Source organism: Lissotriton helveticus, chromosome 1_1, assembly GCF_964261635.1.
Source record: "Lissotriton helveticus chromosome 1_1, aLisHel1.1, whole genome shotgun sequence".
NCBI lineage: Eukaryota > Metazoa > Chordata > Amphibia > Caudata > Salamandridae > Lissotriton > Lissotriton helveticus.
Window position 1 is genome coordinate 1402302139 of NC_136057.1, and position 23697 is coordinate 1402325835.

General features: G+C 45.9%; 1 protein-coding gene across 50 annotated transcripts in view; it reads right to left on the bottom strand.

Moving 5' to 3' along the window:
• NFIX (nuclear factor I X) overlaps positions 1 to 23697 on the bottom strand; it is a 5476577-nt gene that overhangs the window by 549870 nt on the left and 4903010 nt on the right. For 38 of the 50 annotated variants that reach the window (XM_078684524.1, XM_078684487.1, XM_078684527.1 and 35 more), the window contains one exon: positions 14792 to 14982. In XM_078684524.1, coding sequence (XP_078540650.1) covers positions 14792 to 14982 — 191 coding nt within the window. The remainder of the gene's footprint in view (positions 1 to 14791; positions 14983 to 23697) is intronic. The other 12 variants (XM_078684536.1, XM_078684577.1, XM_078684572.1 and 9 more) reach the window with 1 other exon arrangement.

Below are 23697 nucleotides of genomic sequence, written 5' to 3' on the forward strand. Positions count from 1 at the left end.
TAACAGCATGCGTTGTAAAAACTGCGATGTAAAGGCATGCGTGGTAAAAGCATGCGTTGTAATGTCATACATCCGGCACAGGGTAGTGATCTACACTCAAAAAGTGTCAATGATAAGTAGAATAAAGTTTACAAAATGTATTGTTTTGCACCAAACATATCTATCTCCCGGGAAAATAACAGACATTACTAGGGGAGACCCAGGGCCCTGCCTGAGATGCGGATCATTGTTGGCGACTTTCTTTCATATGGTCTCGGACTGCCAGTTGTACACACTTATTGGGAACCAATAGTTAATTACCTAGGGAACACCCTAGGACGGTAACTGAAAGAGACACAGGAGATCTGGCTATTGGGTTTATCGCCCAACCTGCAACTAAAAAGGTGGGAAATAGGGTGCTAGACCTTGCCCTGGCTAGGAAATTGATCGGCATTACCTGGAAAGCGAGAGTGAGTCCCACATAAAATAGGTGGTGGACTGAAGTGGAACATTGGGCAAGGAAGGAGGAGGTAGCATTGATATGTGAGGAGGTATGAAGGACATGTCCTCTCTCGGAAATGTGAGAAGTAGTGACCCAGACCTTTGTAGAACACCCGGAACATGGGCTGCAGAGCTGAGTGAATAGCCAAGAGGGGAAGAGGGCTCCAGAGAATGTGATGCCTTGCCCTCGAGGGATGGGTGAGATATGGGAAGCCCCCAGGTACCCAGAAACTCTATTACAGATGGCACAATAGCATAATATTGACTGACCCGCAATGTGGTAAACCTATCGATGATATCTCTGTTGTTTGACCCCATGCTTGTTTGATTTGCTTTGGTTTTTATTACTGTATGAAGAACCTGCTCCTATTTTTCCTGAAACATGTTGACTTCATGATATACTGCATCGCTCTAGTATCATGTACACTATAAGGTAACACTGATAAAAAGAGATTTAAAAAAAGCTTCTTTCATATAAGAAAGATGAAGGAATCTCCTAACTTTGTATTTGTTTGGCATGCTGGAAAACACAAAGTAGAGCTGACAATGCTCCTCCACATGTAGTGAACACTGCCAATAAATACAATTTTGAGACCATCCAATTTAATATTCTTATTTCTGAAGGGTCTGCAGCATTTGCAGAGGCCTTGGATTACTGCTTTTAGCTACAGGGTAAGGTTTCTTACACAAGATAAAATAATTGCTTAAAATACAATTCCTCAATCTAAAGCTTGCTTTCCTCAGGACAAATACCGACCTCAATGACTGGAGTGGGAGCCCATCCATGTCGTTCCATAAACAAACAATATAGTCCTGCTGAATCACTGAGGATTCATATTTCAAAATGAAAAAAATATATCCATATTAACCGAGGAAAACAGGGACCACGTTCTTCAGGAACAAACTGTTACCGTACGTTAACAGCTATGATGGACACTTCCTAGAATAAATCAGTACATATAAATTGTTGGGACTGCTATACAATGAGCAGTTGAACTCGGGGAAACATCTCAAGTGAAAAGACTCACAGCTCATGCCTCTAAGAATGCTCCTAAACTGGTTACTTGTAGGTATAAGGACAGAACTAACGGCTTACTATGCTTTTTCAGAAAAGATGAGCACTGATGTAGTATAGTATGCCTTAGTATATTGGCTTCTGTTTGACTGTTGGATATTGGGGATTAATTGAAACTCACTGAAACTCTGAAGTGGTGTGATCTCCTTGCTCTGAAGGGTCTCTGGTGATGTCCTTGGATCCTCGAGCCTCCGTCAGTAAAGTTCACAGGATGGGGCCTGGACCCGCTTTGGTCATAGCAGTAGTTTCTGGCTAACGGGGAAGGCCCTAATCCTACCCTTGGCCTCAGTGTCGCAAGCGACCACTCCTGGCATATGGGGTCATTGCCAAGGCAATCACAAGTCCAGTCACGTTGATCTGCCATTGATGTTCACAGTGGCCTCATCTATGGCACATATGGCCACCCACCATGTGGTCGTTCAGGCTTGGTGCCCTCCACACAACTCTCACTGCTCGGCTCAGTCCATGGCCACCCCGCCTTGCACATGGGGGCCACTGAAATAATCCAGCACATAGGCTATGGCCCGATTGGTGCAAGGGCAGATTTAGCACATCTCGCACATGGAGTCCTCACAATAGGGCCACCCCCTGGATCTTACTCCTTCCAATGCTCTCCTCTTCCTTACACGTAACACTGGCCTTGGCGGGAAGGCAGGCTCTGGTGCTCGGGGCTCCGGGGCAAGTGGTCTTCGTTTCTCTGGGTGATGTCCCCTCACTGAGCAGGGAGACTAGCATGCCTGGGCTCCCAGTCCTGGCCAATGGCAGAAGTCTTGCAGAACTTACCCTCCTCACAGAGCCCAGCTGGCTGCTCGATAGAAGACAAAGTTTAAGGTCTCAAACTCCCCAACTTCTGGCCTTTTTCAGACATAAAATATAATTTTCTGTATGAGTCTTTGAAGTTTTATGTTGGCCATATTTTGAAATAGACATATTTCCCCATTCTTCTTCTTCATGAAGGATGTGTGTCACAGGAGACAGGACTCTGAAGTTTATTAACCCACAACAAGATTCCTGGGAGTTCACACCTGGATGTTAGCCACAGTGATATGTGCAGCAAAAGGTTCAAACCAGATACCTAGCCTTTCTCTTTATGATTCCCTTGTCAGCCCACCTCTCTCTTCCCGAGATGTGTCCAGGCACTTACCTTGTTATCTGTCATTGATTTAAAGAGCCCTCGGAAATGAAGTCATACACAAACCTGTCTGGGGGAATTCCTTTACTCCTCATGTCGGGCTTCCCAAAATGGAACCCAAGGTCCTCCACGTAATGAACAAGCGCAGGCGCACTTGCACTTGCACTAAATGTAGATGTACAGCAATGTGGCCCTTCTCGCAACCTACATGAACCCCCTCACAGACATTAGCCTCAACAGATTTTCCTATGCAAATGACACTCAACTTATCCTCTCACTCACCAAAGACCCCTCCACCCCAGAACTAACTTCTGCAACACCATGTCCAATGTAGCCAACTAGATAAGAGACAAGTGCCTTAAACTCAACTCTGACAAGGCAAAAGTACTGATCTTTGGGAAGAACACTTCCACATGGGACCACAACTAGTGGCCATCAGAACTTGGACCAACACCCTATCGACAGACCATGCGCGCAACCTAGGCATCATCCTCAACAATAAACTGACCATGAAACAACAAGTAACGCACTTGCCTCCTTCACATTCTTCACGTGCTCCACAGAATCTTCAGATGGATCCCAGTCGTCACCAGAAAGATTTTACGTAGGTCCCCGTCACAAGCTGCCTCGACTATGGCAAAGTCCTCTACTCCGGCATCTCCACCTACCTCCTCAGAAGACTGTAGACCATACAGAATGCTACAGCCAGACTCATCTGGACCTCCCCAAACTGAACCACTCCCCCCCCCACCTCAGAACCCTCCACTGGCTCTCCATCCAGAAAAGATGCTAGTTCAAGATTCTTACTCATGCCTACAATGCTCTACACAATCAAGGACTGGCCTATATCAACCACCAACGGAACCTCACTCTATCCACAAGACATCTACACTCCTCACTAGCCCGTGAGCACAACCCCTGCATCCATCGCAGTGGGAGCCGCTCTTTCTCTTACATTGCCGCCAAGACCTGGAATGACCTGCAACTCCATCTCCGAACATCACCCTCCCTGGCACTCTTCAGAAAGAAACTCAAGACCTGGCTTTTCAACGGCGATGTTGCTCCCACATCGCCCAGATACCCCTAGGGGTGACAGTGCTGCACTATACAAATGCTGATTGATTGATTGATTGTTATCCTCATGTATTAAGCCACCACAAGCATACCCACAGGCAGCAAATGCATTCAGTCTGCGCACACCGTTCAGTACTACAGCATTTCTGTACTGTACCAAAGTGTGTTATTTTAATAATGTGCGCATTGTACCACACTTTGCCCCTTGTGTAGTGTACTTTTTGCGAGCGCACATACACTCAGCACGTTTCCATTAGATACACACTTCCAAATCGACCTGATGTAGGCCAGGGGTGAGTTAAGCACACAGCAGCAGAACTCTGTGAAAAAAGGTGATTGAGCCTATAGACCTCATTCCAGTGACACAGGGTAACAAGCATTAGAAATGCAATCGGGCTCGGATTTATTTGAGTTTGAGCTAATGGCATTGTAAATGCCAATGTATTGTTGCTATGTGTTATGGAGTGTGTTCATGTGGTGTGTACTGCCAGTGATCTCCTTGTGAGTGTGAGAATATTGCACCGTTACTGCCTGTGATGCCTGTGATGTCCTTCTTGTGAGTGTGAGAAGCTTGCACCTCTGCTGCCTGTGGTCTCCTTGTGAGTGTAAGAAGCTTGCACTGCTGCTGCCTGTGATGTCGTTCTTGTGAGTGGGAAAATATTGCACCTCAGCTGCCTGTGGTCTCCTTGTGAGTGTAAGAAGCTTGCACAGCTGCTGCCTGTGATGTCCTACTCACTACTCTACTCTACTCACTACTCTGCACTCACTACTCACTACTCTACTCACTACTCTGCACTCTCTACTCACTACTCTGCACTCTCTACTCACTACTCTACTCACTACTCTACTCACTACTCTACTCACTACTCTACTCACTACTCTACTCACTACTCTGCACTCACTACTCTGCTCACTACTCACTACTCTACTCACTACTCTACACTCTACTCACTACTCTACTCACTACTCTGCACTCACTACTCACTACACTACTCACTACACTACTCACTACACTACTCACTACTCTGCACTCACTACTCACTACTCACTACTCTACTCACTACTCTGCACTCACTACTCTACTCACTACTCTACTCACTACTCTACTCACTACTCTGCACTCACTACTCTGCACTCACTACTCTGCACTCACTACTCTGCACTCACTACTCTACTCACTACACTACTCACTACTATAATCACTACTCTACTCACTACTCACTACTCTACTCACTACTCACTACACTACTCACTACTCACTACTCTGCACTCTGCACTCACTACTCTGCACTCACTACTCTACACTCTGCACTCACTACTCTACACTCTACACTCTGCACTCACTACTCTACACTCTGCACTCACTACTCTACACTCTGCACTCACTACTCTGCACTCTGCACTCACTACTCTGCACTCACTACTCTGCACTCTGCACTCACTACTCTGCACTCACTACTCTGCACTCACTATTCTGCACTCACTACTCTGCACTCACTACTCTACTCACTACACTACTCACTACTCTACTCACTACTCACTACTCTGCACTCACTACTCTGCACTCACTACTCTGCACTCACTACTCTGCACTCACTACTCTACTCACTACTCTACTCACTACTCACTACACTACTCACTACACTACTCACTACTCTGCACTCACTACTCTACACTCTACTCACTACTCTACTCACTACTCTACTCACTACTCTACTCACTACTCTACTCACTACTCTGCACTACCACTCTGCACTCTGCACTACCACTCTGCACTCTGCACTACCACTCTGCACTACCACTCTGCACTACCACTCTGCCCTCTGCACTACCACTCTGCACTGCCACTCTGCACGACCACTCTGCACGACCACTCTGCACTACCACTCTGCACTACCACTCTGCACTACCACTCTGCACTACCACTCTGCACTACCACTCTGCACTCTGCACTACCACTCTGCACTACCACTCTGCACTACCACTCTGCACTCTGCACTACCACTCTGCACTACCACTCTGCACTACCACTCTGCACTACCACTCTGCACTCTGCACTCTCAAACTGCACTCTGCACTACGCCTCTGCACTACCACTCTGCACTACCACTCTGCACTACCACTCTGCACTATCACTCTGCACTCTGCACTACCACTCTGCACTACCACTCTGCACTACCACTCTGCACTACCACTCTGCACTACCACTCTGCACTACCACTCTGCACTCTGCAATACCACTCTGCACTCTGCACTACCACTCTGCACTCTGCACTACCACTCTGCACTCTGCACTACCACTCTGCACTCTGCACTCTCACTCTGCACTACCACTCGCACTCTCACTCTGCACTACCACTCTGCACTACCACTCTGCACTACCACTCTGCACTACCACTCTGCACTACCACTCTGCACTACCACTCTGCACTACCACTCTGCACTCTGCACTACCACTCTGCACTCTGCACTACCACTCTGCACTCTGCACTACCACTCTGCACTCTGCACTACCACTCTGCACTACCAATCTGCACTACCAATCTGCACTCTGCACTCTCAATCTGCACTACCACTACCACTCGCACTCTCAAACTGCACTCTCACTCTGCACTACCACTCTGCACTACCACTCTGCACTCTGCACTACCACTCTGCACTACCACTCTGCACTCTGCACTACCACTCTGCACTCTGCACTACCACACTGCACTACCACTCTGCACTCTGCACTACCACTCTGCACTACCACTCTGCACTCTGCACTACCACTCTGCACTACCACTCTGCACTACCACTCTGCACTCTGCACTACCACTCTGCACTCTGCACTACCAATCTGCACTACCACTCTGCACTCTGCACTACCACTCTGCACTACCACTCTGCACTACCGCTCTGCACTACCACTCTGCACTCTGCACTACCACTCTGCACTCTGCACTACCAAACTGCACTACCACTCTGCACTACCACTCTGCACTACCACTCTGCACTCTGCACTACCACTCTGCACTCTGCACTACCAATCTGCACTCTGCACTCTCACGCTGCACTACCACTCTGCACTCTCACTCTGCACTCTGCACTACCACTCTGCACTCTGCACTACCAATCTGCACTCGCCAACAGACACGGCGGACTCATGGAAAATTAATGAAGTGACCTAGAGGGTGAGGATGGGATACTCCGCTACCATCGAGTTCGTAGAAGAACAAGATTACATACGAAAAACAAGCAGCACAGAAAGCATCACTTTCGCGATCGCAATTGTTTAAACAAGCAGCACAGAAAGCATCACTTTTGCGATCGCAATTGTTTAAACAAGCAGCACAGAAAGAGATCACTTTCGCGATCGCAATTGTTTAAAAAAAACAGATCTGATGCATGTGATTCTCTACATTGCTGGCCGGCTGTTCATGCGCGCACACAGAGCTGAAGGGAAAAAAACACAGCAGTGCACACGCTCCCAGCACCATCTGCCTTCAATTACCGGCACCTCGGACAGCTGGTAATTGAGGATTTATGTATTCTTCTGCGCGTGTCCGAACACTTTATGCAGGAAGTGGACATTGACAAATTCCTAAGTCCTATGGCGTGCTGCCTTACTTAAACACAGAAATTGTTGAAGCACTCAACAAAAAGAGCAAGGTACACCCCGAGGGAAGAACTATTAAAAATAAAACCAAAGAAGGAACTAAATAAATTGGTCTGTGTCACCACCTATGGGGCGCATACCAATAAGTTCAGGCAGATAATCCTCAGAAACTGGCATTTACTAGAGGGACTAGAACACCCTATGGAAAGACCAATATTTGCCATGAGAAAAAATCCCAGTGTTGGCCAGCAAATCATTCGGGCAGACAGCTATGTCCCCAAACCCAAGAGTGACCTCATATCACAGTGGAAATTGAAACCCATTACTGGACATCACAAATGTGGTATGTGTGTCGCCTGCAGTAGTGCTATCGAGGGAAATGAATTTTGCCACAATGGCATTAAATGGAGACACGAGTTGCATACAAATTGCAAAAGCAAGAATGTCGTATATGCAGTATTGTGTGCTTGCAATAAAGTTTATATTGGAAAAACATGCCAGCAAGTGAACATTCGAATTTCACAACATCGTTCACGAATAAAGAAGAGAGTACCAAATGCCCCAATGGTTGACCACTTCGTGGCTTCAAACCACAAGGAGACCGACTTTACTTGGACAGTGCTAACGAGCATTGATCCAAAACATCGATCCCCAAATGTGGAAGATGCGCTACTACGAAAGGAAGCGTACCTAATAATGAGGTTCGACAGTATCAACAGAGGACTCAACTCAATGAGTGAACTGAATAGACTCTAATGACAACTAGCGTTCCGATTCACTACAACTCCCAGAATGCACCATTGAGGCATCACCGCACTGCAAACACCCAATTGGTCAATCAAGTTTTAAGAAACCCACAGGCGATTGCCTGTCTGACCCATACTGGTGATTGAGGCAGACGGGGATCAGTGAGAGAAGAGAATCTGAAGATATAGGTAAGCAGGGCGCCTTTTCAGTAAAACGACCGCACTACACGCGTTCATGACGGCACCCCTAACGGGCGATCCTCTGTTGCAGGATCACAGCGGAGAAATCGCTACCGCCAAAGACGGCGGCCCAGAGATACCGCATTCAAGAGCACAGAAAATAGACGGTGAGTCGACCAGCGGTTCTCTAACCTTGCCGCGGTCGTCACCCTCCAAATAGAGATCGATGTCACATTGGCTATTTTGGTTACTCTCTTCTTTTAGAATATAAATATGAAACCGTGATCCATCGCGTTATCCAAAAAGACGAGGGAAGAAAATAATTACCCTTCGTTTTGGAAACAAGGATGTCAGGTAGGAAGCACTGCCCTGACCCTTGCCTTTTCTAACTTTGTTATCTAGGACGATTGTTGAAGTATGGTAATTAACAAATACTCAACAATCTTCATTTTAGATCCGCATGCACACTTCGAATAACAAGCTTCAAAAAGAGACCTTCCTCCGCAACCCCGAGGTAAGGAACTCAGACAGGAGTTATGTTAAGAATCTGAGAAGTGGAAAGGAAGCCCCCATTAAGCATCCAAAATTTGTTTTTTTATTTTAATAGGTCAAAGGACTGAAAAACGATTAAATTGGCCCTGATGAGAGTCTGGGTACTGGAGACCCACACTCGAAACGCGTCGGCATAAAGGATTGAATCCTAGACCTTTGAAAATATTGTTCACACATGGGATAATTTTTCTTGTGAATCATTGCTGCCATTAGCAGTTTATAGTGTACCCTTGATTTATGGCAATTTATTGTAAAATGTGTCTATATATTGTCCATTTGTAAATAATGTTGGTATCGTTTTTCACTTTTTATAATTGCTTTTGTTTTCACTTGTACTATAATTTCTTTTTGAACACTACGTTGTCTTTTTGAAATGAATTGCATGAATTGTTAATAGGTGTTTCAACTCATGTTACACATAGGGTGTTGTATAATTCAGACTATTGATTGTTGTGGTTATAGTTGGGAAGAACGCTTTTCTCTTCCGGGTTTCAATATTTTTGTTCATTTTAACAATATGAATAAATGGCTTAAATAAACCGCCGAGATGAACATGATAAAGTTGGTTCATTTCCTCTGAATGATATTCGCTAAAATAGCGTGAAGTGAGGGTTCCTCTTCTTTGTCAAGCCTTACTTAAACACAGCCTTGCCTGGACCAATTACCATGCACATGGCAAAATACCACACGCAAAAAACGCGCGCTTTCTGGAATGTGGCAGCCCGGACCCCTTTCAGAATTCTTTTTTTTTCTAATACATAAGAGCTCGGAAAGTCCGCCCCCACTTCGTGGTGACGTAGGCCCGAGCCCTAAAAAGGACATGTTCAATACACGGTAAGCTGCCACAACCGCGTTTGTGCTGCTTAATTCCTGGTTAAGGCAGTAGCCTTCCACCACTTTGAGGGCAGCGCTTTGGGCACCCCCTGGTCCAACAAGACTGCAATCCGTGACACAGGTCTATGTCATGGCGCACACGGATGATCCAATTTTGCCTATGACAAAAAAATCAGCATTAGGGATCCAGACAACAGTACAGTAGGGCACTCACGGCAGGGACACACGTCTCTTACCATCTAGGGAACTTTTCAGTCTCAACATAACCACCTCTGCATAATGGAATGTTGAAGTGATGAAAAAGCTAGGCATGAGGGAAGAACTTCCAAAACAATTTGTTACATTTTGTTACAATCGGTTGCTTACTATTGAATTGGAGAAATATATACTAAGTAGTAGTGTATGGTTGTTCTTTTTAAAATGGATGTTAAAAGGGCAATTACATGTTACATCAAATAGGAAGATTTTGATGTGCTATTGAAGAAAATATTATGAAGTGATTATGCATCTTTTTTCAATTTTCATCAACAGCGACTGCTGCCAGAAGTGACTTGCCCGAAGAATGCAACATTTCAGAGTAGGGTTAATCGCTAAATTGAAAACTAGGGGCTAGATGTAGGTAAATAGGATTTGCCGATTCTAAAATACCAAATTTTACCGATTCGGTATTTTAGAATCGGTAAATGCTATGTAGCTAATAATTTGGTAAAAATTACCGAGTCGTTAAGATTCGGTATTTACCGAATCTGTATTTACGGATTCGGTAATTGCCATTCATTTCTATGGGCGTGGAGGCCCATAGGAATGAATGACAATTACCGAATCGGTAATTACCGATTCGGTAAAATAGGGAAGTGACACCCTGACGCACCCCTGAATAGTGCTTGTGTGCACATGTGGCACACATACCTGCCCTAAGGGCATGTATGTCTGTCACATGGCACAGGTGTAAATGCACAGATTTGCATTTACAGAGGTATTCGTTATTTACCACCAACTAATAGTTGGTGGTAAATAACGAATCTTTAAAGCACAGAAGCACTCTTCAAAGTGCTTCCTACGTGTCAATTACCGATTCGGTAAATACCAAATCGGTAAATAATGATTCGGTAATTACCGATTCGTTATTTACCGAATCCTACCTTACATCCCAAATGCCCAATACCGGTCGGTAACGGCCGAAATTCAGTAATTTCGGCCATTACCGACCGGTATTGGGGCACCTACATATGGCCCTAGATTGCACTCAAAAGAGAAGACCGTCTTTGAGGAAAACGGTGATTTGAAGTTGAATAATTATAGCATGTTCTATTTACATGTAGGACACAGGAAATGTTTTGTCCTCAGCTATTAAAATATTTACAGAGCAATATAAACTTATAAACAAGAGTAAGACCCCCTTGTTTTTATAAAGAATGCAAATGGTGTTAAGATTACCCTAACACCAAATTGATTTTTACGTTTCTTTTAGAAGGTTATTCAAATGTAGAGCCAGCAATTAAGTTTTAGGAATTGTATTTTATGACAAAATGTATAGTTTGTAATCCTAATCTGTGGTGTACAATGCACACTAGTATTCGTTTTATGGGCTGATTGACCTAAAATAAACTTACATTTGTAATGTTTGTAAACCATAGAATTGAAAAGAAAGAACAGAGCTTTGTTGTGGTCTCCCACACTACAAGTGCAGTGAATTATCCGACAGGCTCTTTGGGATAGACTTATGGCCTATCTATAATTGACTTGCACTAAAACACAATATAATGAAGTGGATGGGCTAGTAAAGTGTGAATGTACGTATTAATCATGTATTAATATACCAAGGAATCCTCTATCCTGACCCCAATAATATTGGTGTCAATTAGTAATAGCTGAACAGGTGTTTCAGTAAGATCGCTGCTTAAGATGACTATAAGACCACCTCTCGCTGTGACTCTACCTTCTCGTGGCCCCATAAATTAGCATATACATCAAACTCATAGGTGCTATTGTTATCCAAAAGTCTCAAGAGTTATGTTTATTAAAAGTCAAGTTATTTGCAACAAGAGCACATGAAATCCCTAAAGAATAAGTTTGCCAACTCGTTCTAATTTATGAAACACAGACGACGTCACGGACTTCGTCAGCCCACATGCCCTCGCCTCCGATAACTACATTCTTTTAGGCGACTTCAACTACCACCTTGAAAACAAACACGACAGCAACACCACCTCCCTTCTGGACAACTTGGCCAATCTCGGACTCAAACAACTCGTTGACGCCCCCACCCACGCAGCCGGACACACGCTCGACCCTATCTTCACCTCCAGCAAGCACATCTCCTTCAATCACACCACAGCCCTCCACTGGACGGACCACAGCTGTGTTAACTTCAGCTACAAATCCACCCTAAACCACAACCGCCCACAACCCATTCCTCGGAGAAACTGGAATAAAATCACCTCCGACCAACTCATCACATCACTCAATCAAAACCCTCCCACCCTCTCATTGGACCCAAACCAAGCGGCCACCAATCTCAAGCAATGGATCACCCACAGTGCTGACGAATTAGCACCCCTGAAAAAACACCAGATCAAATCAACCAACAAAAAGGCTCCCTGGTTCAACGATGACCTTAAAAAATCCAAGAAGCTATGCCGCACCCTGGAGAAAACATGGAGAAAAATCCCGACCATAGACAACATGGCCACCCTTAAGGCAGCCACCCGAATACACCACCAACTGATCCGATCCGCCAAGAAATCAGCATTCAAGGATCGTCTCGACAACAACTCCCACAACAGCAAGGAACTCTTCAACATCGTTAAAGAATTCACCAACCCCACCGCAGCATCCAACGACATTACTCCTTCCCAAGACCTCTGCAACGCGTTATCCTCCTTCTTCTACAACAAAATTGCCGACATCCACAACAGCTTTAAGAACACTCACAGCGTTCATCCCTCCCCACCCCCCTCAGATCCAACCCCGCCAACTAACACCCTTAGCGCCTGGAACCCAATCACAACTGAAGAAACCATCCGCCTAATGAACTCAATCCACTCTGGCTCGCCAACTGACCCCTGCCCCCACCACATCTTCAACAAAGCAGACTCCATCATCGCACCCCATCTCCGTGATGTCATCAACTGCTCATTCAACTCTGCCACCTTTCCAGAAAGCTGGAAACACGCCGAACTCAGCGCCCTCCTGAAGAAACCCACAGCAGACCCCTCTGAACTTAAAAATGACCGGCCCATCTCCCTCCTCCCATTCCCGGCCAAAGTCATCGAGAAAGCCGTCAACAGCCAGCTCGCCGCCTTCCTTGAATCCAACAACTCCCTAGACCCATCCCAATCCGGATTTCGAGCCAAACACAACACCGAAACTGCCCTAATTGCAGCTACTGACGACATCCGAACTCTACTGGACAACGGTGAAACAGTGGCCCTCATTCTACTCGACCTATCCGCCGCTTTCGACACAGTCTGCCACAGTACCCTTATACAACGCCTCAGCAACATTGGAATACAAGGAAAAGCCTTGAACTGGATCACCTCATTCCTCGCTGGGAGAACCCAAAGAGTCCGACTTCCCCCTTTCAACTCTGAAGCCACCGAAGTCATCTGTGGCGTGCCACAAGGATCTTCACTCAGTCCCACCCTCTTCAACGTTTACATGAGTCCACTCGCTTCCATCGCGCGTCAACACAACCTTAACATCATCTCTTACGCCGACGACACCCAGCTTATCCTTTCCCTCACCAAAGACCCCAACACCGCCAAAACTAATCTTCACAAAGGCATGAAAGATGTAGCCGAATGGATGAATCATAGCCGCCTAAAGCTCAACTCAGACAAAACGGAGGTGCTCATCCTAGGATCTTCCCCCACTGCCTGGGACGACTCTTGGTGGCCTTCCGCTCTGGGCACAGCACCCACACCCACAGACCATGCACGTAACCTTGGCTTCATCCTAGACTCCTCTCTCTCGATGTCCAGACAAGTCAACGCAGTCTCATCCTCCTGCTTCAACGTACTTCGCATTCTCAAAAAGATCTTCCGCTGGATCCCCCTCGAGACAAGAAAGACTGTCACCCACGCACTGGTCACGAGTCGACTGGATTATGGAAACACCCTATACGCCGGAATCACAGCAAAATTACAGAAAAAACTCCAACGCATCCAAAACGCATCAGCGAGACTCATATTAGACGTCCCTCGCCAAGATCACATCTCCGGACACTTAAAAGACCTTCACTGGCTTCCCGTCAACAAAAGAATTACTTTCCGCCTTCTCACCCACGCACACAAAGCCCTCTACAATCTAGGACCCGAATGCCTCAACACTCGACTGTCATTCTACAAACCCACCCGCCAACTAAGATCGTCCTATCAAGCCCTCGCCGCTGTCCCGCGCATCCGAAGATCCACCATGGGTGGCAGATCATTCTCATTCCTTGCTGCCAAGACCTGGAACTCACTCCCCACTCACCTCCGCCTTACTCAAAACCACATCGCTTTCAGAAAAGAACTTAAAACATGGCTATTCGACAAATAACGACCCCCTCCCCAAGCGCCTTGAGACCCTCTGGGTGAGTAGTGCGCTATACAAATGCTTGAACTTGAACTTGACGTGCAAAGTTCCAAGATTAGACGTTCATCTAACTCTCTTGCAAGGGTATAAAAGTTCAACTGTGTTTCAACTATCTTGTATAATCCTAGCGGTATGTAGCTTTTATTTATACACGGTTCTGTTTTGCAGCTCTAAATTCAGGAACGGAAATTATACAATTGTGCAATTTCGCAAAACTTCTTCGTGTTGTACATGTGTAAGTATGACAGTTATATGGTACTTCTGAGTATGTAAGAAGTACTCAGAAGATTGAGTATGGGTAGATTCCATTACAGGAAGTGACTTCAAAGAATATGCCATCATAACCGGGTTTTGGTTGGGTGAGAACTGAGGGTGAACAAGCCTACAAGAGATCTGTTGTTCTCTAATGCTCGCATCATCAGGGCACATCTACTCACTCCCTTGTTAGGCAGCAGGCACAGAATGAGGGCAGCAGTGGCTGAGAATCGCCTGCAAAGCTGAGAAAGAAAGAAAGGAAGAAAGGAAGATAGGAGAATTCTTACATGTGACAGCCTCACCTGCCCTGCGGCCTGGCCAGACCCATCCGAGCAGACAAACTGTACGAACTCCTTGAGTGAGTCCTGCCCGTGGTGGTGGTGGTAGCGGATTGTCGGGTGGGTGAAGTAGGGGCTGGACTGCTGGATGATGGACGTCGATGGGAAGTGTAAGGCTGAGGCACTGGCCCTCGGACTTCCTACAATGGAAGAAAGCGGCAGCATGATGAGAACACATGGAGACAATTAGAGAACTATAGATATATCACAGCAAGATCCTCATTATTCAACACCAACCTGGTCTAATCCATGTGATCACCAGCACCAAAAAATCCTCTTTCCCAATACAGTCACGTAATAGGGGTAACTGGCTTTTTAGGTACAAAGAAGCCAAAGCTGCTTTTGAGCTGCTGTGGCGAGCAGTTTTTTAACGAAACTTTATTGTGAACAGATCACTGTTGTTCTATACAGCAAAATATACATGACGCATTGTAGAAGGGCACCACTATACATAACTTTTCCCACATATATATCTGACTCTTTGTACACAGAGCTAATGCCTTACTATTCTCTAAATACGCACTTTCTCTTCATTTACCCTCCTGCTCTCCAAAATCTAGACTATAAGGCGACCCACAAAGGCAACTTATTGAGCACCTTCTCTCCCTACAGTCTCTAACCAAATAATCTACAATAGGAAGCAATAACAATGCAACTTGTCTTCAGCAAACTACCTGTAAGGTGTTCCACCACCATGACTTCCATATTTATCACAACCATTCGTCCACTGTAGATGGACATGCATTTTTTCCAGAGCTGTGCCAGAGTAGCAACTGGTAAATTAGCTTCCAACTGGGTCAGTCCGTTTCCTCTTAGAGCCTCGTTTGCGGTGCCAGAACCACCAGTCCTGGGTCAACAGTCATAGGATCACCCATAAAGTCCCCTTTGGCGGCCACGACCACCTTCCAAAATAGCGCTCACTCTTAGCCAGTTATAAATCATGATGATTCTACAGCCCACTCTGTCTACTTATCACAAGCACCCAACAAAGCAGGTTAAAACTAGGCATTGTAGTGAAAAGAAGTCAGCAGAGGGCTAATCCATTTCAACTGCTACACTACCCCTTACTTCTACATGGTTAAAGTCACAAGATAAGTGTAAAGGTTCCAGGGCCTGTCTTTCCTAATGATACAAAGAATGGTCCATCTGGTGCCTCCCACCACCTCCAGGTACATATGTGCTCCCTTTGGGCCCATTCCCTTAAAATTTGAATATTTGCAGCTCTATAGTACACCATTCGGCCAGGGAAAACGAACTCTCTATTTTCTCTTGGAGCCTTTAGCAATGATGCTGACAACGTGGGGGATGTTCACAACCACACAATCATCAAAAGATCACTCTGTTAATAATGTAATCCTCGTCTTTTGATTCTCACTGGGGAAGCCTGAAACAGATATAAAATAAGGGGGTATACTGTTCCTTATAACTACTACAATGCCACCCTATGAAACATACAGGTATCTCTAGGTCAATGGTTTTCAAGCTTTTTAATGCCACGCCAATCATTGCAAAAAAATCGTTAGGGGCCCCGAGAATAACAAACCTATTTTCTCAAAACATTTCTATAACATTTGCAGCTCTGTACATATTTAGCAATTTAACCATTGCAGTTGTGTTAAGTTATACCTTTACAAAATGCAATCAAATACCATCATGCAGGTCGCAGCCTGGACTCTCTAAGAGAGTAAAAGAGTCAATAGAGTGATACTTTTTCAGAAATGGGACAGTGGACTACAAGGGTCATTTGGAGCTCTCGACCGCCACTTCTCTGCTCCACTTTGACACCAAGGGGCTGATTATGATGGCAGGGAGACCACCACCGGCTGGCTGTCGATGGCCGTCTCCCTGCCATCGAAGACATGTTTCCCACCCGCCACATTACAATGGCGGGCAGGGTGTTGGCGGTCGGAAAGTATGACCGCCACGGATCCGACCGGCTCCTTGAGCCCGTCGGTGCGGTGGAGGGACTTGTAGTCCCTACCATGTTGATGGTGCCTGCTAGGCCCCGCCGTAGGGATTACAATGTCCCTTTCCACCAGCCTTTTCATGGCTATTAACCCGCCATGAAAAGGCTGGTGGAAAGGGACTTTGGGGACCCATGGTGGGCCCCCTTCCATCCTGGCTACCAGACATGGGACCTGGAGGGCACCTAGGGTGCCCCCATACAGTTCCCTACACCATGTGGCAGGCACTGCATGGTGCCTGCCACGTGGTGCAGGGATATGTAAATTGTCCCTTTTTGCAATGCGGCGGGTGCTGCAGCCAGCAGCTAACGCCACAATACAAAAAATAGGTACTGCGACCACCATGGTGGTGGTTGCATCAAAATACCTATGTGGGGACCGCCAACAGCCTGTCGGGCGGCCCCAATACCGACCCGCCCGCCATCGTAATCGGGCCCCTAGTTTCAGCCAAGACATGAGTGAAATCAGATATTAATGATGGTCCATTACAGAGTGGCTCACTGTCACTCTGTTTTTATTCACTAAAACACACCATTGTTTTAGGCATGATGTTTGTCTCTGTTCCGTAGGTGTATAATAAATTCTCCTGTTGGACAGAGTCCTGTGTACCTACTGAGATCAATTCATGCCCAGCATGGGGGTGGGGGGTGTATATTATGGATATATTAGAAAGACAAAAAACACCTATCCCTGGACTCACATTAATGCCCAAATGTTTCATTGCATTTCCACCAACCTAAATGCTTCATCGTCCCGTAATAGCATCAAATTTGCATCAGTTACATTTAACAGGAGTAACAACTAGTCCCATTCTCTGATGCTGGTACCCTCTCCACTGCTCTCTAGGCCAAGATAGCCTAAACGTCTCTATGGAGTATGGACAAGTGATCCTCCAGGAAATGTGGTGTGGGTGGTATATTCAGGGGATAAGACAAGAAGGGTAGGGAGAACCTGTGTTGCACGAACCTGGAACACCCGTTGATCAGACATGATGCGCAGAGAGGTCAAAGGTGACACAACCTCCTCTCGGATGATTGTGAGCCGCTGAGGGGTATTTAAAGAGGCTTTGTGGTGGCTGCGGGGGGAGGAGTTGAGGTTTGGATAGCTCCTTGTCCATAGGGCTCTGAATACCATCAGTGTGCTCCTCGGCCTTTACCCTGAAAATCTGTGGAATACCCATTGTTTGCATCTGCTGGTAGCCCCTTCTTTAGCATTGAAAGGGGTGTTGCTGTTGGGGGAACTCCAGACCCAGCGACGTAAGGCCCTGAGAACAGTCAGTGGCATCTGGGACAGCTAGCAAGATGCCTGCCACTTTGTCCCAGAGTGCATGAGAATATCTGCCTAGGAGGCATGCTGTATTTACAGGCCTACGGGTAAGATTGGCTGAGGAGAACATTCATTTAGAGAATGTCTAAATTATTTTGCAGTCCCAGTTATGGGTAGTGGTAAGGAATGCATTGGGGTTCAAGGGACTAGTGGATGCTTGGGCCACTAAGCTCTCCAGAGTGGGGGTTTGCAGCAGGAAGTCCAGATCTTCGGGAGCAGGCTTGTGCCATCTTCCCAGCTGACAATAAATTGGAGGGCAAGATCCTGGCTTTGCCTACGTTCCTACAAGAATATTCGTCAGAGCCTCATTAAAAGGGAGAAGAGATTCCTGGTTGGAGTGTGATGGGTTGAGGTTCTCCATAGGAACATTAGTCTTGTCTTCTTGGGTTGATAAGGTAAGGTCAAGAACCTCCTTTGCTCGCCGAATAATTGCTTAAAAGGAGGCACACTCCTCAGTGGTCATAACTGGATTTGGTGAGGAGAGGCCAATATCTCAGAAAGTATCAAGACTACTGGCCATCTTGATAACACTGAAAAGGTTGCCACAATCATATTGCTCATCATCATTGTCATCATCCCTCAAAATCCTTTTGTGGGGCATAGGTGTGCCAGCAGGTCTGAGCGGGCATACTGTTGACTTCTGGGAGGTGGAGTGTCTGAGTCCGATAAAACTATATCTGCTCAGTTTCCAGCACTGGTGAAATTGGTATTGACAGACACTCGAGTTGATGTCATTGGTTGTAGCACCTGAGGTGACGTCAAGCATAGTGCTGAGGGAGGAATTGTGCATGTTGCCGTGGCTGGAGCCAGCAGGGCCAAAGTCGGAGAAGGGGTCGGCCTCCGTCCGAGATCAAGGGCAAAGTTAGTATAGAGGATGGATCTTCTGACCGTGAACCAACTTGAGGCCCCCTTGGAGCCCGAAAGGATCTGGTCCATTGCCACCAGTAGCTGCTGGTGCGGGGTCGCTGTCCTTTCGGGGTGGAGCCGAAGTGGGACTTGTTAGACCTACCTGAGCTTCATGAGCTCAATGAAGAGTGGTCACAGGAGCAGCCTCAAGAGAGAGAGCTTCTGTGACTTATGGAGATCAGTGACAGCAAGTTTTGCTTCCCAGTCGCAGATGGCCTTTTTGTTCAGCTTGGCGCAACACAGACACAACACTGGGTCATGCTTAGAGCTGAGGTGCCATAGGCAGATGTTGTGGGTATAAGACACCGACATTTGTAGGATACAGTTACAACACAAATTAAACCTGTTAATCCTATGGGGTGAAAGTGTCTGCCCACTATACTGGTTTTGAGTGAAAAATCTCTGTCAGAAGTGACAGGATTCAAGACGCTCTGGATCCGCGTCAGCAGACACGGAACAAAAAGAAACTGACGTCAGCTGGCAGAAGGTGGCCACAACATCACATTTGGGAAAGGATGGACCTGAAGCAGAACATGCATAACGCCACCTACCAACGCACAAGGGAACTGCAATGAAGGGTTCTGGATCCAGTCAGTTGTGTGGGGAAACTTACAAGGTCAGGAATCTGCTGTTAGAAGTCTCTATCAGAACACTTTGATTCAGAATTGGTGACTGATAAACTACTTTTTGAATGTACTAAACTGATTTTAGATTTAAGGAGTCATTTACTTCTTACCTACACCTAATACGGGGTTAATAATGGGGAATCGCTATTTGAAAGGGATGTGTTGTAAGCGTTGCTTCCAAATAGCGATTTCTATTCGTATGTACAAATGGTTTAGGATTGAAACACCCGTCGTAAACCATTGAAAAGTTACCAACCTACAAGTTGGGGTGGTAACCCATTCACAAAAGGGAAAATTATAGATGTTAAAAAAAGTTTGTTGGAGAGTAGGCAGAGATCCACTGGTCTACATGAAAATCTAAAAACAAACAAAAAAGCAACCTTTTCTTTTTAAACACTGCACTTCTTTTAAGAAAAACAGGATGCATTTTAGAAAAATTATGTGATCACAGACTACAGCGGGCCACAATTCCGGTGAGGACATCCAACTGTAGTGAGATGTAATCTGCAACCTATCTCATAAATATCCAAGAGGTAGGTCGGATTCCGATTAGTATCTTAAATACACAATTTATAGAGTCACCCAGTCTAGCCAGCTCCCAATGAATTGCCTCCTGTAGACTGGAACCAACCCCCAAAAAAATCAAGAATAATCCCACCCAGAATCCCAAGGGGCCACACACCCAAAATAACAGCACACTTCCACCTCTGCAGATACATATGTACAGAACTCCATAACCTTCCTATACAGGGTCCAATGGCCTTGTCTTGTTGCCAGACCGAAGATAATCCCTTTCCAGGTCAATAAAGCTTTCAAATCCTCCTATTCTATGAACTGTCCTCCACCACTTAGCCCATTCATCCTCAGAAAGCCTTAGAAGGCTTTTGCTAGTCTCATTTTTTAGGTCTTTCAGCAGTCATCATCATCAATCTTGTGAAAAGTGTATGCAGACAACCCCTAGGAATTTCATATAGTTTGCAAATAGACATAGCATTACGTAGATTTCTAATATGGCAGTTGCACACTTTTCAAAACCACCTCCCACTACAACCCTTAACATTGATCCCTCATTGTCAAGGAACATTCCTGTTTCTCACTCCGCCCTTTCTCCTGGAGCACTGACATCGTCACTTATCAGGCCTTGAGCTATGTTCTGAGGGTCTATCCTGAAGAGATCAATCTGTTGTTTATGTTGTTGTTTATATCTCATCAGCAGCTCATTAACCTTTAATCCCATAACAGTAGATGTAATACGGAGATTATTTTGGTTCAGACTGAAAGCCAGCCCACAAGGAAATTTCTACCTGAATCCTATGGCTCTCTTATTCAGAACATCCACAACAATTTTCAAAATCTTACTGTTAACATGTACTTTTGGTGAGATCTTGTAGGGGAAGAAGCCTGTCAATTTAAATAAGTAGTTAGAGTGGCTTCCATACCCTCCATAGAATCACTTTGTTCTACTGATACTCACACATTTTTGCTAGATGATCTCGGTGTCTATTCTTGTCTCCACTATCTAGGGCTCACTCTATGAGCTTGTTCGATGTCTAGAGGTTCATCCACCTTCAGGCCAGACCTGACTAAAGATGACACTCTCTGTCACCACTCCTTCACATTGCAAAGGTAACTGTTATCACTCTGTGCACTGTTCTTGATGTCTCTACATTTCAGGTTCAGGGTGTTAGTCAGTGCTTGGGCCATTGGCATGGTAGTGTCAGCAGACCTGCCCTTTTTTTGTCCTACCTGCTACAATTTCTGAATGATGGAAATAACATCTGATATGTTTTTGAATAATCCCTTAAACTCTCCTTTAAGATCCTTCTTTCACTTTCTTGTAGATCCTACGGACATAATATTAGATCTTCTGCTGGACAAGGGATTGTCAGCTTTTCTGCCACCATGATGTGCCATGACATGAAGGTATACCAACATCAGTATCAAAACCAGGTACAGAGAACAGAAGCATAAGATGCGAAGCTTACACAGAACAGGGTAAAGCCAACCAAGGCAGCATCTGAAAAACATGCTACGTCTACTGCGCCCAAGTAAAATGATATAAAAGAGTCTCTCATCCGACAAACATATCTGAACTCGGTCTCTGCAGTCCAAACGTTATTAATAGAAGGTAGCACTCAAAAGAACCTTTCAGGATTCAAAAAGTCATCCAGACGACAAAAGCAATAGAGACAAAACTGGAGGATCAGGAAGGTCGCTCTCGCTGCAACAACATTCACATCATTGGAGTACCAGATTGGGCAGAGGGTCTGGTTGTAGATCTATACATGAAGGACCTGGTGGTGAAAACGCTCCAACCCAAGGGCCTATCCAAGTATTTCTCAGTTGAAAGGGCACACAGGCACAGGGCCAAGACCGGGAGCTCCACCACACCCAATTGTTGCCCGCAGCTTTAACTATTGAGACCGGGACTTGATCCTCCAGGTGGCCCGTAGTGCCCCACCGCTCAAAATAAATAGTGAAATTATATCATTTTACCCAGACTTTACTGCAAAAGTGCAACAGGAAGGAGATCATTCCTTGAGGTAAAGAGAGCACTGCAGGCAAAGGACATTAATACTCAATGCTCTTTCCGTCTACTCTCTTAGTGACAGCAGAAAGCAAGGTGTGGAGATTCTCCAACCCGGAAGAAGTATGGGAATTGCATGATGAATGGCGAATAGCAGGAAGGTCATGACGCAGGAATGGAACAGCAAGCACAGAGCTGCAGATTAAGAGAAGGATACGGAAGGTGACTCTGCACACGACCCCATGCAGCAAGGAGACATACAGGCCTGTTCAAAGGACTGAGACAGTTGGCGGAGGAATGCTTAACAAGAAGGGCTAAATTGAACCCTGGAGCAGACAAAGACAGAGACTGTGATCTTGCAGCAGAGAGGAGAGACTGCTTGGAATAATTAACAAACTAACATTGTACACCAAGTAATACTGCATCATGGAACATAGACCGCACGTACTGGTTAATGACAAAAAAGTCAATAAGAAATAAAAGAAGTGCAGCAGCTCTAAGAAAGGGGAGGAAGGTCGAAATCAGTGGGCAAGTATTTGGCTAATGCACGCCCGAAGTTTGTAGGTTCAGTTATGGAGCGACAGGCGCTCTGCAAATTGGAGGGGTGGGTAGTTAATAGCCCACAGTGCAGGGTAGCAGGGTAGCAGGGAGGGAGGAGTTTTGTTTGTTGGGGTTTCAAATTTGCATGTTAATAGTACAGTACATCCAATGCATAATCGCAACACACACAGGGAATGGGTGGAGGGAAATCGATGGGGTAAGTACAACACCCGTATTCACACCCGAGGCGCCAAGATATGCACAGACTAGGAACCAGAATAAAAGTAACAATGGCGCTGAAGCCCCCTGACTGGCAGCATCAAGCAACACCAGTGGCACACAACCCCACCGGGTGTGACTTATTGATCAGGACCTTGAACGTAAACTGCCTAGGTAACAAAATTAAACAAACTATGGTGATGCAATATATCCGACGACAAGCACCAGATGTAGTAAAGTTGCAGGAAACGCACCTGAAGACAACACATGCAAGACACTGGACAGATTCGATTACCAACTACTGGCTTATGCCGGGTTTACATCTGGGTCCAGGGGAGTGGGAATAATACCCAGAACAAAACTGCCCCTCGTGCCCCAACAGACACAGCAAGATAAGTTGGGTAGATATGTTTCAGGTGTCTAGTATAGGGCGGAGTCCTCCATCCTTTTTTAGCACCAGAAAGTAGCGGGAATAGCAACCACGACCTAATTCTGATATCAGCACCCTCTCGATGACTCCTTTGGCCAAAAGAGCCTGCACTTCCTGATGCAGCAGGGAGAGGTGATCCTTTTCAGCTGGTCTGACGATGGTGGCATGTGCAGAGGGGTGTCTGCAAATGGGTGGCTGTAACACCACTGAACAATTTGGAACACAAATTTCTCCAAGATCATGGACTGCCATTGGGGCATTTGGAGCCTGATCCTGCCACCGACCGGTTGCCTGTGATGATGAGAGGGCATATTAAA